Source organism: Bubalus kerabau, chromosome X, assembly GCF_029407905.1.
Source record: "Bubalus kerabau isolate K-KA32 ecotype Philippines breed swamp buffalo chromosome X, PCC_UOA_SB_1v2, whole genome shotgun sequence".
In the NCBI taxonomy this organism is placed as follows: Eukaryota; Metazoa; Chordata; class Mammalia; order Artiodactyla; family Bovidae; genus Bubalus; species Bubalus kerabau.
In genome coordinates, this window is record NC_073647.1 from 90497734 (window position 1) to 90516811 (window position 19078).

At 40.6% G+C, this 19078-nt stretch overlaps 1 protein-coding gene across 1 annotated transcript; it reads right to left on the reverse strand.

Annotated features, from left to right (window-relative positions):
* Window positions 1-12121: 12121 nt before the first annotated feature.
* On the reverse strand, window positions 12122-13710 carry LOC129639193 (importin subunit alpha-1-like). The gene is given in 2 exon segments (XM_055564206.1): window positions 12122-13542; window positions 13545-13710. Coding segments are annotated over 2 exon segments (1587 nt in total).
* Between the last annotated feature and the right edge of the window lie 5368 nt (window positions 13711-19078).

Here is a 19078-nt window from a genome sequence, read left to right on the forward strand (position 1 = left end):
CCTATCCTTCTGGGTCATCCCAGTGCACCAGCCCCAAACACCCTGTCTCATGCATTGAACCTGGACTGGCGATCCGTTTCACATATGATAATACATATATATATATATATATATATATATATATATATATATATATATATGTTTCAATGCCATTCTCCCAAATCATCCCACACTCACCCTCTCCCACAGAGTTCAAAAGATTGTTCTATACATCTGTGACTCTTTTGCTGTCTCTCATATAGGGTTATCATTACCATCTTTCTAAATTCCATATGTATGCGTTAGTATACTGTATTGGTGTTTTTCTTTCTGGCTTGCTTCACTCTGTATAATAGGCTCCAGTTTCATCCACCTCATTAGAACTGATTCAAATGTATTCTTTTTAATACCTGAGTAATATTCCATTGTGTATATGTACCACGGCTTTCTTATCCATTTGTCTGCCGATGGACATCTAGGTTGCTTCCATATCCTGGCTGTTATAAACAGTGCTGTGATGAACATTGGGGTACACGTGTCTCTTTCAATTCTGGTTTCCTCAGTGTGTATGCCCAGCAGTGGGATTGCTGGATCATATGGCAGTTCTATTTCCAGTTTTTGAAGGAATCTCCACACTGTTCTACACAGTGGCTGTACTACTTTGCATTCCCAGCAACAGTGTAAGAGGTTCCCTTTTCTCCACATCCTCTAGCAGTCATTCTGACTGGCATGAAATGGTACCTCATTGTGGTTTTGATTTGCATTTCTCTGATAATGAGTGATGTTGAGCATCTTTTCATGTGTTTGTTAGCCATCTGTATGTCTTCTTTGGAGAAATGTCTGTTTAAGTCTTTGGCCCATTTTTTTTATTGGGTCATTTATTTTCCTGGAATTGAGCTGCAGGAGTTGCTTGTATATTTTTGAGATTAATTCTTTGTCAGTTGCTTCATTTGCTATTATTTTCTCCCATTCTGAAGGCTGTCTTTTCACCTGGCTTATAGTTCCCTTCGTTATGCAAAAGCTTTTAAGTTTAATTAGGTCCCATTTGTTTATTTTTGCTTTTATTTCCAATATACTGGGAGGTGGGTCATAGAGGATCCTGCTGTGATTTAGGTTGGAGAGTGTTTGCCTATGTTTTCCTCTAGGAGTTTTATAGTTTCTGGTCTTACATTTAGATCTTTAATCCATTTTGAGTTTATTTTTGTGAATGGTGTTAGAAAGTGTTCTGGTTTCATTCGTTTACAAGTGGTTGACCAGTTTTCCCAGCACCACTTGTTAAAGAGATTGTCTTTTCTCCATTGTATATTCTTGCCTCCTTTGTTGAAGATAAGGTGTCCATAGGTGCGTGGATTTATCTCTGGGCTTTCTATTTTGTTCCATTGATCTATATTTCTGTCTTTGTGCCAGTAACATACTGTCTTGATGACTACTGCTTTGTAGTAGAGCCTGAAGTCAGGCAGGTTCATTCCTCTAGTTCCATTCTTCTTTCTCAAGATTGCCTGGGCTATTCGAGGTTTTTTGTATGTCCATAAAAATTGTGAAATTATTTGTTCTAGTTCTCTGAAAAATACCGTCTGTAGCTTGATAGGGATTGCATAGAATCTATAGTTTGCTTTGGGTAGTATTCTCATTTTCACTATGTTGATTCTTCCAATCCATGAACATGGTATATTTCTCCATCTATTTGTGTCCTCTTTGATTTCTTTAATCAGTGTTTTATAGTTTTCTATATATAGGTCTTTTGTTTCCTTTAGGTAGATATATTCCTAAATATTTTCTTCTTTTCATTGCAATGGAGAATGAAATTGTTTCATTAATTTCTCTTTCTGTTTTCTCATTGTTAGTGTATAGGAATGCAAGGGATTTCTGTGTGTTGATTTTATATCCTGCAACTTTACTATATTCATTGATTACCTCTAGTATTTTTCTGGTGGCGTCTTTAGGGTTTTCTATGTAGAGGATCATGTCATCTGCAAACAGTGAAAGTTTTATTCTTCTTTTCCAATCTGGATTCCTTTTATTTCTTTTTCTGCTCTGATTGCTGTGGCCAAAACTTCCAAAACTATGTTGAATAGTAGTTGTGAGAGTGTGCACCCTTGTCTTGTTCCTGACTTTAGGGGAAATGCTTTCAATTTTTCACCATTGAGGATAATGTTTCCTCTTAGTTTCTCATATATAGCTTCTATTATGTTGAGGTGTGTTCCTTATTTTCCTGCTTTCTGGAGGGTTTTTATCATAAATAAGTGTTGAATTTTGTCAAAGGCTTTCTCTGCATCTATTGAGATAATCATATGGTTTTTATCTTTCAATGTGTTCATCTGGTGTATTAGGTTGATTGATTTGCAGATATTGAAGAATCCTGCATCCTTGGGATAAAGATGTATGATCTTTTTAATGTGTTTTTGGACTCTGTTTGCTAGAATTTTGTTAAGGATTTTGGCATCTATGTTCATCAGTGATATTGGCCTGTAGTTTTCTTTCTTTGTGTCATCTTTGTCTGTTTTGGGTATTAGGGTGATGGTGACCGCATAGAATGAGTTTGGAAGTTTACCTTCCTCTGCAATTTTCTGAAAGAGTTTGAGTAGGATAGGTGTTAGCTCTTCTCTAAATTTTTGGTAGAATTCAGCTGTGAAGCCGTCTGGTCCTGGGCTTTTGTTTGTTGGAAGATTTCTGATTACTCATTCAATTTCCGTGCTTGTGATGGGTCTGTTATGATTTTCTGTTTCTTCCTGGTTCAGTTTTGGAAACTTGTACTTTTCTAAGAATTTGTCCGTTTCTTCCAAGTTGTCCATTTTATTGACATATAATTGCTGATAGTAGTCTCTTATGATCCTTTGTATTTCTGTGTTGTTTGTTGTGATCTCTCCATTTTCATTTCTAATTTTGTTGATTTGATTCTTCTCCCTTTGTTTCTTGATGAGTCTGGCTAATGGTTGGTCAATTTTATTTATCTTCTCAAAGAACCAGCTTTTAGCTTTATTGATTTTTCCTATGGTCTCTTCTGTTTCTTTTGCTTTTATTTCTGCCCTAATTTTTAAGATTTCTTTCTTTCTACTAACCCTGGGGTTCTTCATTTCTTCCTTTTCTAGTTGCTTTAGGTGTAGAGTTAGGTTATTTATTTGACTTTTTTTCTTGTTTCTTGAGGTAAGTCTGTATTGCTATGAACCTTCCCCTTAGCACTGCTTTTACAGTGTGCCATAGGTTTGAGGTTGTTGTGTTTTCATTTTCATTCGTTTCTATGTATATTTTGATTTCTTTTTTTTATTTCTTCTGTGATTTGTTGGTTATTCAGCAGCGTGTTTTTCAGCCTCCATATGTTGGCATTTTTAATAGTTTTTCTCCTGTAATTGACATCTAATCTTATTGCCTTGTGGTCAGAAAAGATGCTTGGAATGATTTCAGGTTTTTTGAATTTACCAAGTCTAGATTTATGGCCCAGGATGTGATCTATCCTGGAGAAGGTTCTGTGTGCACTTGAGAAAAAGGAGAAATTCATTGTTCTGGGGTGAAATGTCCTATAAATATCAATTAGGTCTAACTGGTCCATTGTATCATTTAAAGTGTGTGTCTCCTTGCTAATTTTCTGTTTGGTTGATCTATCCATAGGTGTGAGTGGGGTATTAAAGTCTCCCACTATTACTGTGTTACTGTTAATTTCCCCTTTAATACATGTTAGCATTTGCCTTACATATTGTGGTGCTCCTATGTTGGGTGCATATATATTTAAAATTGTTATATTTTCTTCTTGGATTTATCCTTTGATCATTATGTAGTGTCCTTCTTTGTCTCTTTTCACAGCCTTTATTTCAAAGTCTATATTATCTGACATGAGTATTGCTACTCTTGCTTTCTTTTGGTCTCCATTTGCGTGAAATGTCTTTTCCAGCCCTTCACTTTCAGTCTGTATGTGTCCCGTGTTTTGAGGTGGGTCTCCTGTAGACAACATATATAGGGGTCTTGTTTTTGTATCCATTCACCCAGTCTTCGTCTTTTGGCTAGGACATTCAACCCATTTACATTTAAGATGAAATTTATAAGTATGATCCTGTTGCCATTTACTTTATTGTTTTGGGTTCCAGTTTATACACCCTTTTTGTGTTTCCTGTCTAGAGTAGATCCTTTAGCATTTGTTCGAGAGCTGGTTTGGTGGTGCTGAATTCTCTCAGCTTTTGCTTGTCTGTAAAGCTTTTAATGTCTCCTTCATATTTGAATGAGATCCTTGCTGGGTACAGCAATCTGGATTGTAGGTTTTTCTCTTTCATCACTTTAAGTATATCCTGCCATTCCCTTCTGGCCTGAAGAGTTGCTATTGAAAGATCAGCTGTTACCCTTATGGGAGTACCCTTGTGTATTATTTGTTATTTTTCCCTTGCTGCTTTTAATATTTGTTCTTTGTGTTTGATCTTTGTTAATTTGATTAATATGTGTCTTGGGGTGTTTCACCTTGTGTTTATCCTGATTGGGACTCTTTGGGTTTCTTGGACTTGGGTGACATTTCCTTCCACATTTTAAGGAAGTTTTCAACTACTATCTCCTCAAGTATTTTCTCATGGTCTTTCTTTTTGTCTTCTTCTGGGATTCCTATGATTCGAATGTTGGGGCGATTAACATTGTCCTAGAGGTCTCTGAGGTTATCCTAATGTCTTTTAATTCTTTTTTCTTTTTTCCTCTCTGCTTCATTTGTTTCTACCATTCTATCTTCTACCTCACTTATCCTATCTTCTGCCTCTGTTATTCTACTGTTGGTTCCCTCCTGAGTGTTTTTGAACTCATTTATTGCATTATTCATTAGATATTGACTCTTTTTTATTTCTTCTAGGTCCTTGTTCAGCCTTTTGTGCATCTTCTCGATCCTTGTCTCCAGGATATTTATATGTAACACCATTGTGTTTTCAAGATTTTTGACCATTTTCACTATCATTATTCTGAATTCTTTATCAGGTAGATTCCCTAACTCTTCCTCATTTGTTTGGTTTGGTGGGCATTTGTCCTGTTCATTTAGCTGCTGAGTATTTCTCTGCCTTTTCATCTTGTTTATATTGCTGTGTTTGGGGGTGGCCTTTCTGTATTCTGTCAGTTTGTGGTTCCTTTTTATTGTGGAAGTTCCTCACTGTGGGTGGGTTTGGATGGGTGGGTCTTGAAGGTTTCCTGGTTAGGGAAGCTTGTGTCGGTGTTCTGGTGGGTGGAGCTAGATTTCTTCTCTCCGGAGTGCAATGAAGTGTCCAGTAGTGAGTTTTGAGATGTCAATAGGTTTGGTGTGACTTTGGGCAGCCTGTATATTGAATCTCAGGGCTATGTTCCTGTGCTGATGGAGAATTTGCATGGTATACCTTGCTCTGGAACTTGTTGGCTCTTGGATGGTGCTTGGTTTCAGTGTAGATATAGAGGCTTTTGATGAGCTCTTATCAATTAATGTTCCCTGAAGTCAGGAGTTATCTGGTGTTCTCAGGTTTTGGACTTAAGCCTCCTGCCTCTGGTTTTCAGTCTTATTCTTACAGTAGCCTCAAGACTTCTCCATCTATACAGCACTGATGATAAAATATCTCGGTTAATGATGAAAAGTTTCTCCACAGTGAGGGACACCCGGAGAGGTTCACAGTGTTACATGGAGAAGAGAAGAGGGAGGAGGGAGATAGAGGTGACCAGGAGAAGAAGGGGAATCAAACAGGGAGAGAGCCAGCTAGCCAGTATTCACTTCCTATGTGCTCTCCATAGTCTGGATCCCTCAGAGATGTTCACAGAGTTACACAGAGAAGAGAAGAGGGAGGAAGGAGACAGAGGTGGCCAGGAGGAGAAACGGGGGAATCAAAAGGAGAGAGACAAATCCAGTCAGTAATCAGTTCCCTAAGTGTTCTCCACAGCCTGGAACACACAAAGAGATTCACAGAGTTGGGTAGAGAAGAGAAGTGGGAGGGAGGAGATAGAGGCGACCTAGTGGAGAAAAGGGAGCATCCAAAGGGGGAAGAACAATCAAGCCAGTAATCCCATTCTCAAATAAAAATGGATACTGAAGACTTGGTTCTTAAAGGTACAAAATTGATAACAAATACCAAAAAGCAAAGATTAAAAATCTAGAGTAGAGGTTGCTCCTGCTGCTAAGTCACTACAGTCATGTCCAACTCTGTGCAACTCCATAGACAGCAGCCCACCAGGCTCCGCCATCCCTGGAATTCTCCAGGCAAGAGTACTGGAGTGAGTTGCCATTGCCTTCTCCAAGAGTACAGGTTAGAGTCTCAAAAATACAATATTAAAAAAACAAAACAAAGTCACAAAAATTATAATATATATATATGAAGTTTGCTTTAAAAATAGGGTTTTGGGGGGAAGGTAATAGTAGGTTATAAAAATGAAAATTAATGGATGTGAGTTGGACTGTGAAGAAAGCTGAGCACCAAAGAATTGATGCTTTTGAACTGTGATGTTGGAGAAGACTCTTGAGAGTCCCTTGGACTGCAAGGAGATCCAACCAGTCCATTCTGAAGGAGATCAGCCCTGGGATTTCTTTGGAAGGAATGATGCTAAAGCTGAAACTCCAGTACTTTGGCCACCTCATGCGAAGTGTTGACTCTGGAAAAGACTCTGATGCTGGGAGGGATTGGGGGCAGGAAGAGAAGGGGACGACAGAGGATGAGATGGCTGGATGGCATTGCCGACTCGATGGACATGAGTTTGAGTGAACTCTGGGAGTTGGTGATGGACAGGGAGGCCTGGCGTGCTGTGATTCATGGGGTCGCAGGAGTCGGACACGAATGAGTGACTGAACTTAACTGAACTGAGAGGACTTAAAATAAAAAAAATTTTTTTAATTTAAAAATTATAATAGTAAAAATATATTTAGGACTTTCTCTGGAGCTGTTGGGGACAGTGTGGGTTCAGTTCATTTTCAGATAATTCTTGGATCCGGCTTATACTTCTCAAGATCTCTAGGCCTCTTCTATGTAGTCGGTGCTAACTGCAGGGTTTTAACCTGTTGCACCTGTCACTTCCAACGTGGTTCCCTCTTTATTTTAGCTTCTGTTTGCTGGTCTCTTCAATGTCTAATTTCCGCCCTGACACAAGGGGGCGATGGTGGTCACTTTTTTAGGCTCACTTGTTCAGTCGTGCTGTGAGGAAGGAGGAACACTGCAAACAAGTATCACTGGCACGTGTGGGGAGTGCTCGCAGTGTTTCAGCCGTACTGGGTTTGCCCCTGCTTGCTCATGGCATGTGTGCTTTCAAGGTCTACACTTCTCAGGCTCTAGGTTGCTCTGCCAGGAACTGTCTGAGGTGGGCCCTGGGTTGCGTGCACTTCTCAGGTCTAAGCCACTCAGGTTCAGGTTGTCGGGTACTCCACAAAGGCATAGTCTCGATTGGGCCTGCGTTTTAGTCCCTTCCCAAGTCTGAGCAGCTCAGATGACCAGGTGTTTGGTGAGCGCAGTCACCTCAGGTGGGGGATGCGTCTTATCGCTTCCCCCATCCCAGCAACTTGGTTTTCCGGGTGTACAACTGGTTCACCTTCTCAGGTGTGCCATGTGTCTCTTCTGGGGTGCTGATCTCTGGCTGTGACCCTCACAGCGGATGTCAACCGTCCAGAATTCCAAAAAGTCTTGGTTTGCAATGAAGCCTGCTTGCAGTTTGGTAAAGGATACCTCTTTGGGGCCACAATTGTTGCCTTCTGGTTCTGTCTGCCCTCGCCTGCCTGTCTCCGGTGGGGGAAGGGGCCAGTCTGCAGCTGGCTAGCTCTGCTGAGTCCTTTGTTCTGTAAGTGGGCCTGGCAGTGTCTTAGGGCTTTTCTCGGGATTGTTCTCTCTCTTTCTCTCTCTCTCTCTTTTTTTTTTTCTCTCTCTCTCTCTCTCTGGCTATCGCACAGTCTGGGTTGCTATCTCAAGTTAGTTCCCTCAAATTGCCCTCAGGGCATTTAGGCCCGATCCTTACCCTAAGCAATGCAGCCCGCCCCTCCCTATCTAGCCCCCGCTTGCAAGTGGTGGATGTGAGCGTCTGGGCTGCTTCTCCACTGGGAGTTGCCATTAGGCACGTAATGTGTGGGTTTTAATGCTCAAACTACCGCACAATTGCACTCATCTCACATGCTAGTAAAGTAATGCTCAAAATGCTCCAAGCCAGGCTTCAGCAATACGTGAACCATGAACTTCCAGATGTTCAAGCTGGTTTTAGAAAAGGCAGAGGAACCAGAGATAAAATTGCCAACATCCGCTGGATCATGGAAAAAGCAAGAGAGTTCCAGAAAAACACCTATTTCTGCTTTATTGACTATGCCAAAGCCTTTGACTGTGTGGATCACAATAAACTGTGGGAAATTCTGAAAGAGATGGGAAAATCAGACCGCCTGACCTGCCTCTTGAGAAATCTGTACACAGGTCAGGAAGCAACAGTTAGAACTGGACATGGAACAACAGACTGGTTCCAAATAGGAAAAGGAGTACGTCAAGGCTGTATATTGTCACCCTGCTTATTTAACTTCTATGCAGAGTACATCATGAGAAACGCTGGACTGGAAGAAATACAAGCTTGAATCAAGATTGCCGGGAGAAACATCAATAACGTCAGATACGCAGATGACACCACCCTTATGGCAGAAAGTGAAGAGGAACTAAAAAGCCTCTTGATGAAAGTGAAAGTGGAGAGTGAAAACGTTGGCTTAAAGCTCAGCATTCAGAAAACGAAGATCATGGCATCCAGTCCCATCACTTCATGGGAAATAGATGGGGAAACAGTGGAAACAGTGTCAGACTTTATTTTCTGGGGCTCCAAAATCACTGCAGATGGTGACTGCAGCCATGAAATTAAAAGACGGTTACTCCTTGGAAGGAAAGTTATGACCAACCGAGATAGCATAGTCAAAAGCAGAGACTACTTTGCCAACAAAGGTCCGTCTAGTCAAGGCTATGGTTTTTCCTGTGGTCATGTATGGATGTGAGAGTTGGACTGTGAAGATGTATGGATGTGAGAGTTGGACTGTGAAGAAGGCTGAGGGCTGAAGAATTGATGCCTTTGAACTGTGGTATTGGAGAAGACTCTTGAGAGTCCCTTGGACTGCAAGGAGATCCAACCAGTCCATTCTAAAGGACATCAGCCCTGGTGTTCTTTGGAAGGGATGATGCTAAAGCTGAAACTCCAGTACTTTGGCCACCTCATGTGAAGAGTTGACTCATTGGAAAAGACTCTGATGCTGGGAGGGATTGGGGGCAGGAGGAGAAGGGGATGACAGAGGATGAGATGGCTGGATGGCATCACTGACTCGATGGACGTGAGTCTGAGTGAACCCCGGGAGTTGGTGATGGACAGGGAGGCTGGGCGTGCTGCGATTCATGGGGTCGCAAAGAGTCAGACACGACTGAGCGACTGAACTGAACTGAATTATTTATTTATTTATTTTTCCTCCCAGTTGTGTTGCCCTTTGAGATTCCAAGACTCACCACAGACCCACCAGTGAGAGTGTTTCCTGGTGTTTGGAAACTTCTCTTTATTAAGACTCCCTTCCCTGGATGGATCTCCATCCCTACCTCTTTTGTCTCTCTTTTTATCTTTTAAATTTTGTCTTACCTCCTTTCAAAGACAATGGGCTGCCTTTCTGGGTGCCCGATGTCCTCTGCCAGCAATCAGAAGTTGTTTTGTGGAATTTGCTCAACATTCAAATGTTCTTTTGATGAATTTGTGGGGGAGAAAGTGGTCTCCCCATCCTATTCCTCTGGCATCTTAGGACTGCCCCTTTCTCTTTGTTTTGACTTTTGACAACTTGATAATAAAGTGTCTCGTTTTGGATTTTAGGGGATTCATCTTATTTGATGATTTGGCTACTTTTACATCTGGATATCTGTTTCCTTCTCAAGATATGGGGCTTTTTTCACTCATTATTTCTTTGAATAAGCTTTCTGGTCCTTTCTCTCTTCTCCTTTTGGAACTTCCATACTGTTTATATTGGATGTCTTGATGGTTTTCCATAAGTCCCTTTACTTTTTTCTTTGTTATTCTTGTTACTCTGATTGGATTATTTCTAATGAATTGTCTTGAAGTTTACTGATCCTTTCTTTCTTTGATCTAGTTTGTTGTTGAACCCCTATAATGATTTTTTTTCACCTAAGTATTACAGTCCTTAGCTCCTTAATTTGTATTTGGCTTTTAAAAAATATTTTCTATCTCTTTGTTGCAATTCTCACTTACAATTCTCTTGACCTCAGTGAGCATTTTAATGACATCTATTTTGAATTTTCTGTCAGGTAAATCTTATCACTTCCTTTCATTTGGGTTGATTTTTGTAGACTGATCTTGTTCCTTTGCTTGGAACATCTTTGATTGAGTTTTCATTTTTATTGTCTCTCTCTGCATGTTCATATCTTTGCATTGGACAAAGTAGACACCTCTCCTGGTCTTCACACTGACTTGTACAGGAGACAACGCCTACAAATCAACCCAGCCAGATTCTGGGATTCTCTATCAACCCTATGACTCCCCAAGGAGAAGGTGGCAGTTGTGGTTTTGTCATGTCAATTTGTGGTGAGCCAGCAGAGTGACGTATGGTGTCTGCCAGCCCAAGCTTCCATATCCATTCTTCCCCAGGCTGCTTGACTGTGGTGGACCCAGCTGAGACTGGCAGGACAGAGGTAAGTACTCTGGAGAAGTTGGGAGCATTGTACATACGGCTTGACTCTTTCCCTCCCCAGGGGGGAAGCAGAGAGTTTGTTTTTTTTGTCCGCGTGTTCTATACTGGACAAGAGTGGGAGCTATGATGTCTGCAAACCAAAAGGTTCATATACCATGACCAAGTGGGATTTATCCCTGGAATATGAATGGTTCATATTAATAAACCATTAATAAACCATGGTGGTTCAATGTAATAAACTCAAATAATACACCAACATCCAGAGAATAGAGGATAACACCACAAGACCGTATCAATAGATGGAGAAAAAGCAGTTGTCAAAATTCAACAGTTTCATGTTAAAAACTTCCAGCAAATTAGGAGCAAATGGAAGATACCTCTACATAATAAAGAATACATATGAAAACCCTACAGATAACATCATACACAATGGTAAAAAGCTGAACATTTTTCCTTTAAAAGCAAGATTAAGATAAGGATGCTCACCTCTCACTACTTCCATTTAACACAGTATTAGAAGTCTTAGCCGCAGTAATTAGGCAAAAAAGAAATACAAGTTATCCAAATTGGAAAGTAAGAAAAAAAACTAACCCTTTTTGCAAAATGGTATGATCTTATATATATATATATATATATATATATATATATATATATATAACCCCAAAAACATCATTAAAAAAAAAAACTATTAGAACTAAAAATGAGTTAACTAAAGTTACAGAATGCAAAGGGGCTTCCCCGGTGATTTTTTGGTAAAGAATCTGCCTGCAATGTAGGAGATGTGGGTTCAATCCTTGGGTCAGGAAGATGCCCTGAAGGAGGGCGTGGCAACCCATTCCAGTGTTTTTGCCTGGATAATCCAATAGATAGAGGAGCCTGGTGGGCTATAGTCCATAGGATCACAAAGAGTCAGACATGACTGAACCAACTGAGCATGCACACAAGCACAGGGTACAAAAGCAACACACAAAAGTCATTTGCATTTATATACATTAGTGAAAAACTATCTGAAAAGGAAATTAGGAAAATAATCATTTTGTGTCATAGTACCACTAAGAAAAAAATTTTTAGAAATAAATGTAATCAAAGAGGTGAAAGACTCGTATACTGAAAACAACAAAATATTGCTGAAGGTGATTAAATAGGACTCAAGCAAATGGAAAGATGAATTGTGTTCATGGATTGCAAGTTAATATTGTTAAAATGTTAAAATGTTTCTCCCCAAAGAAATCTGCACACTTGAAGCAATATCAAAAATCCAAAGACATTTTAATTAATTAATTTATTTATTGAAAAGGGTTGAATTTAATCTTTATTTACAGGACATTGCAAGATATGAAATTCCACATAGAAATAAGAAACCCATTGAGAGGAGAAGCTTCATACAGTATGTACAGTTTGGAACTGTTCAAGTATAGTTTTGTTGTAATAAGTGCTACAATAACAAACCACATTTAAAAAGAGTTCTTAGTAGAGAAACAGTAAGACAAACTTATACAAAACATAGTACACAACGAACAACTCTAAGACTCAGATGTACATCTAAAAGTTGAAGGTCCCAGCAGAGCCATCCTGCACTTGGAATGTATAGCCTTCAGAGGTAGTTTCTGGCACAACATTTTGATCTTCCTCTTCCTCTACAAAGAAATACTTCTCGATCAAGTTTAATGAAGCTTTGTACACAGACTCATTTTCATGGTTTTGTAGAGCTTCAATTTTGTCTAAACCTCTACATTCTTCAATCATTATACTAAGTTTCTCAGTTTCACCTAGTTTCTCAGCAGCCCAAAAGATATTTGAAATGGCATCCAAAATAACCAGAACAATTTTGGTTTCTTTTGCAGTTAGGAGGTTCATCAACAGCTCTATTATGCCACAATGAACTAGGTACACGATCTGCTCAACAGTTCCACCACTTATATAGTTATTCACAGCCCATGTGGCTTCCTTTTGTGTCTTAAAGTCTGTCTTTGAGAGAAGGTCAACAAGGAATGGGACTAATCCATGATTCACAACTTGTTGTATCTGGTCCTGGCAGCCAGCTGTGATGTTTGACATTGTCCACGTAGCTTCCTTCTTAATATTAGTTTTGGAGTTTGTCAGCAGGCTGGGAAACACAGCAAGTGCTCCTGCATCTATTACAACCTGTGTTTGTTCATGTGTCCCAGTCACAATATTTCCTGTGGCTCTGAGCGCAGGAGTCATAATTGGCAATTCAGTAGCTCCTAAAAGCTTCACAAGTTGGGGTACAACCCCAGTTTTCACAACCATTTCAGTCCATTCATTTGGACCACCAGTAAGGTAGGAAATAGCCCAGCAGGTATCAGCTAATACTTCTGGATCATCGTGATGCAGGAGACGAACTAAAGCAGGAAGAATCTGCTCAATAGCCTCTAAGAGGGGTGCAGGATTCTTATTGCGACAAAGATTTGAAAGTGTCCAGGTAAGATTGCGTAAGTAACCACATGCTAGAGATGACATATCAGGGACAGCCAGAAGTGCCAATAGCAGATCAACTACACCATACTTGATAACCAAGTCTCAGAAAACTGAACCATCACCTGCAATGTTTCCTAGAACCCATACAGCTTGTTCACTGATGTAAGCATGGGGAGATGCCAACAGAGAAATGAATGCTGGGATAGAACCTCCATCTACCACAGCCTTGGTCTGTTCTGATGTCCCAGAAGCTATGTTAGTGAGGGCCCAAGTAGATTCGAACTGAATGGGACTACAATCAGTTCTTCCCAAGAAGGACACAAATTTTGGAATCAAGCCAGCCCAGATTATGTTGTCAATAGGGGGTTGTTTTTCCCTAGAAAGCAGTTTCCTAGCAGCTTGAGTAGCTTGGAGCTGGCTTTCCAAATTGTTGCTATTTATGCCTTTGACAATATCATCAACAGACCAATTTACAGTGCCCTGGTTGTTGCGGTTTTCCTGCAGTGGAGAAGTAGCATCATCAAAAAAGGGCTGACATTTCTGCTTTTCAGCGTCTGGTCATCCTTCTTAGCTTTCCTTAGCCCCACATTAAATTCTATTCGGCGCCACCTCATTTCTGTACTGTCTTTCCCCTTGTTTTTGAATCTGTTAAGGCAGGGAACCGGTGAATTAGCATTCTCATTGGTGGACATGATTATGAGACAAAGGGAGAAAGCTACCCAGCTGGCTCAAGTGTCCACTGGAGGTGGTGTGCGGTGTACAAGCTGCGGGGTCTGCTGCCTCTAAACGTCCACCACCCAAAGAAATTTTTAGAGAAATAGAAAAAACAATTTTACAATTCATATGGAGCAACAAAGGAACATAAATAGCCAAGCCAATCCTAGAAAGAAGAAGAAAGCTCTGAAGGCATCACACTTCTTGATTTCAAAATTCATTATGAAGGTACAATTTAAAAAAAGTATGATACTGTCATAAAGACAGAAATATAGATGAGTGGAACAGAAGAGTGAAGAAATAACCCCAGACTTACATGGAGAACAACTCATTGAGAAGGATGCCAAGGATATATAATGGAGGAAGGATTGTCTCTTCAACAGATAGTGTTGGGAAGTCTAGATATTCACATGTAACAGAATTAAATGGGAGCACTATCTTGCACCACACACAAAAGTCAACTCAAAATGGATTAAAAAATTAAATATTTTCAATTAAAAAATACAAGGATATATTGTGCAACATGGGGAATATCAGTTCAGTTCAGTGGCTCAGTCATGTCCCACTCCTTGTGACCCCATGAATTGCAGCAAGCCAGGCCTCCCTGTCCATCACCAACTCCCGGAGTTCACTCAAACTAGTGTGCATCGAGTCAGTGATACCATGCAGCCATCTCATCCTCTGTCGTCCCCTTCTCCTCCTGCCCCCCAATCCCTCCCAGCATCAGAGTCTTTTCCAATGAGTCAACTCTTCACATGAGGTGGCCAAAGTACTGGAGTTTCAGCTTTAGCATCATTCCTTCCAAAGAACAACCAGGACCGATCTCCTTTAAAGAATGGACTGGATGGATCTCCTTGCAGTCCAAGGGACTCTCAAGAGTCTTCTCCAACACCACAGTTCAAAAGCATCAATTCTTCGGCGCTCAGACTTCTTCACAGTCCAACTCTCACATCCATACATGACCACTAGAAAAACCACAGCCTTGACTAGACGGACGTTTGTTGGCAAAGTAATGTCTCTGCTTTTCAATATGCTATCTAGGTTGGACATAACTTTCCTTCCAAGGAGTAAGTGTCTTTTAATTTCATGGCTGCAGTCGCCATCTGCAGTGATTTTGGAGCCCCCAAAAATAAAGTCTGACACTGTTTCCACTGTTTCCCCATCTATTTGCCATGAAGTGATGGGACCAGATGCCATGATCTTCGTTTTCTGAATGCTGAGCTTTAAGCCAACGTTTTCACTCTCCACTGTCACTTTCATCAAGAGGCTTTTTAGTTCCTCTTCACTTTCTGCCATAAGGGTGGTGTCATCTGCATATCTGAGGTAATTGATATTTCTCCCAGCAATCTTGATTCCAGCTTGTGCTTCTTCCAGCCTGGCATCTCTCATGATGTGCTCTACATATAAGTTAAATAAGTAGGGTGACAATATACAGCCTTGACTTACTCCTTTTCCTATTTGGAACCAGTCCGTTCTTCCATATCCAGTTCTAACTGTTGCTTCCTGACCTGCATATAGGTTTCTCAAGAGGCAGGTCAGGTGGCCTGGTATTCCCATCTCTTTCAGAATTTCCCCACAGTTTCTTGTGATTCACACAGTCAAAGGCTTTGGCATAGTCAATAAAGCAGAAATAGATGTTTTTCTGGAACTCTCTTGCTTTTTCGATGATCCAGCAGATCTTGGCAATTTTATCTCTGGTTCCTCTGCCTTTTCTAAAACCAGCTTGAACATCTGGAAGTTCATGGTTCACGTATTGCTGAAGCCTGGCTTGGAGAATTTTGAGCATTACTTTACTAGCATGTGAGATGAATGCAATTGTGCAGTAGTTTGAGCATTCTTTGGCATTGCCTTTCTTTGGGACTGGAATGAAAACTGACCTTTTCCAGTCCTGTGGCCACTGCTGAGTTTTCCAAATTTGTTGGCATATTGAGTGCAGCACTTTCACAGCATCATCTTTCAGGATTTGAAATAGCTCAACTGGGATTCCATCACCTCCACTAGCTTTGTTTGTAGTGATGTTTTCTAAGGCCCACTTGACTTCACATTCCAGGATATCTGGCTCTAGGTGAGTGATCACACCATCGTGATTACCTTGGTCATGAAGATCTTTTTTGTACAGTTCTTCTGTGTATTCCTGCCACCTCTTCTTAATATCTTCTGCTTCTGTTAGGTCCATACAATTTCTGTCCTTTATCGAGCCCATCTTTGCATGAAATGTTCCCTTAGTATCTCTAATTTTCTTGAAGAGATCTCCAGTCTTTCCCATTCTGTTGTTTTCCTCTATTTCTTTGCATTGATCGCTGAGGAAGGCTTTCTTATCTCTTCTTGCTTGTCTTTGGAACGCTGCATTCAGATGGTTATATCTTTCCTTTTCTCCTTTGCTTTTCACGTCTCTTCTTTTCACAGCTATTTGTAAGGCCTCCCCAGACAGCCATTTTGCTTTTTTGCATTTCTTTTCCATGGGGATGGTCTTGATCCCTGTCTCTTATACAATGTCGTGAACCTCCGTCCATAGTTCATCAGGCATTCTATCTATCAGATCTAGTCCCTTAAATCTATTTCTCACTTCCACTGTATAATCATAAGGGATTTGATTTAGGTCATACCTGAATGGTCTAGTGGTTTTCCCTACTTTCTTCAATTTAAGTCTGAATTTGGCAATAAGGAGTTCATGATCTGAGCCACAGTCGGCTCCTGGTCTTGTTTTTGCTGACTGTATAGAGCTTCTCCATCTTTTGCTGCAAAGAATATAATCAATCTGATTTCAGTGTTGACCATCTGGTGATGTTTATGTGTAGAGTCTTCTCTTGTGTTGTTTGAAGAGGGTGTTTGCTATGACCAGTGCATTTTCTTGGCAAAACTCTATTAGTCTTTGCCCTGCTTCATTCTGTATTCCAAGGCCAAATTTGCCTGTTACTCCAGGTGTTTCTTGACTTCCTGCTTTTGCATTCCAGTCCCCTATAATGAAAAGGACATGTTTTTTGGGTGTTAGTTCTAAAAGGTCTGTAGGTCTTCATAGAACCGTTCAACTTTGGCTTCTTCAGTGTTACTGGTTGGGGCATAGACTTGGATTACTGTGATATTGAATGGTTTGCCTTGGAAATGAACAGAGATCATTCTGTCGTTTTTGAGATTGCATCCAAGTACTGCATTTCAGACTCTTTTGTTGACCATGATGGCTACTCCATTTCTTCTAAGGGATTCCTGCCTGCAGTAGTAGATATAATGGTCATCAAAGTTAAATTCACCCATTCCAGTCCATTTTAGTTTGCTGATTCCTAGAATGTCGACGTTCACTCTTGCCATCTCCTGTTTGGCCACTTCCAATTTGCCTTGATTCATGGACCTGACATTCCAGGTTCCTATGCAATATTGCTCTTTACAGCATCGGACCTTGCTTACATCACCAGTCACATCCACAGCTGGGTATTTTTTTTTTTTTTTTTTGCTTTGGCTCCATCCCTTCATTCTCTCAGGAGTTATTTCTCCACTGATCTCCAGTAGCATATTGGGCACCTACTGACCTGGGGAGTTCCTCTTTCAGTATCCTATCATTTTGCCTTTTCATACTGTTCATGGGGTTCTCAAGGCAAGAATACTGAAGTGGTTTGCCATTCCCTTCTCCAGTGGACCACATTCTGTCAGCCCTCTCCACCATGACCCGCCTGTCTTGGGTTACCCCACGGGCACGGCTTAGTTTCATTGAGTTAGACAAGGCTGTGGTCCTAGTGTGATTAGATTGACTAGTTTTCTGTGATTATGGTTTCAGTGTGTCTGCCCTCTGATGCCCTCTTGCAACACCTACTGTCTTACTTGGGTGTCTCTTACCTTGGTCGTGGGGTATCTCTTCACGGCTGCTCCAGCAATGTGCAGCCGCTGCTCCTTACCTTGGACGAGGGGTATCTCCTCACTGCCGCCTCTCCTGAAGTCGCTCAGTTGTTTCCGACTCTTTGCAACCCCATGGACTGTAGCCTACCAAGCTCCTCTGTCCATGGGTGTTTCCAGGCAATAGTACTGGAGTGGATTGCCATTTGCTTCTCCAGGGGATCTTCCCGACCCAAGGATCAAACCTGGGTTTGTCTACAAACCCACATTGTAGACAAACGCTTTACCACCTGGGCCACCAGGGAAGTCACTTGCAAAGTTATAGACTACATAATAATGATTTTTTAAAATTGTATAGCACTGGACTTCCCTGGCCGTCCAGTGGTTGATTCAATGCTTCTGTTGTAGGGGACCCAGTTTCAATCCCTGCTTGGGGAATCAAGATTCCACATGCCATGTGGTACAGTCAAAAATAAGTAAACAAATAAAAAATTGTATAGCAATTTGCAATTTACAAAACAATCTCCATAATTATATCATTTGATCCTCAGAGCAACCTTGTAAAGTAGGTATTATTATATCTGTTAAGGATGAGGAAACTAAGTTTAAATTCCTGAATTTCAAAGAAGTTATCAAGTAGTACAACTTGATCTTTCATTAACAATTTTATTGAAATATAATTCATGTACATCTAATCCAGGTTTCCCAGGTGGCTCAGTGGTAAAGAATCCGGCTGCCAATGCAGGAGACATAGGAGACACAGGTTTGTTCCCTGGGCCAGGAAGATCCCCTGGAGGAGGAAGTGGCAACCCATTCCAGTATTCTTGCCTAGAGAATCCCATGGACACAGGAGCCTCACAGGCTACAGCCCACAGGGTTGCAAAAAGTCATACATGACTGAGTATGCATGCACGAGCACACCATCTAATTCACTTTTATAAGGAATATGATTCAGTGGCTTTTACTTTATTCATAGAGTTGTACAATCATCACCACAATCTATTTTAGAACATTTTATCCCAGAAAGAAATCTTCATACTCATTTTATCCCAGAAAGAAATCTTCATACTCATACTTCATACCACTCCAGCACTTACCCCAAACCCCAAAGTCTTAAGCAAACACTAGTCTATATTCTGTCTAGATATGCTTATTCTAGGAATGTCATAAAAATGGAACCATACAATATGTGGTGTTTTGAATTTTTTCATTTAGCATTATGCTCTCAAGGTCTATCCATGTTGTAATGTATCAACACCTCATTCCTTTGTATGGTCAAATAATATTCCATTATATGGATATATCACAGTTTATTTATCCAGTCACTAGTTGATAAGTATTTTTGGCTATTATGAATAACGCTGCTATGAGCATTCATGTATATGTTTTTCTGCAGACATAAGTATTAATTTACAACTTGATCTTGAACTCCAGTTTTTCATCATAGGCAAAGTTTAAAGATGGGCCCCAAGATTCTTGCCCTATCGTGTACATGCCCTGTATAATTCCTTCCCTTTGAGT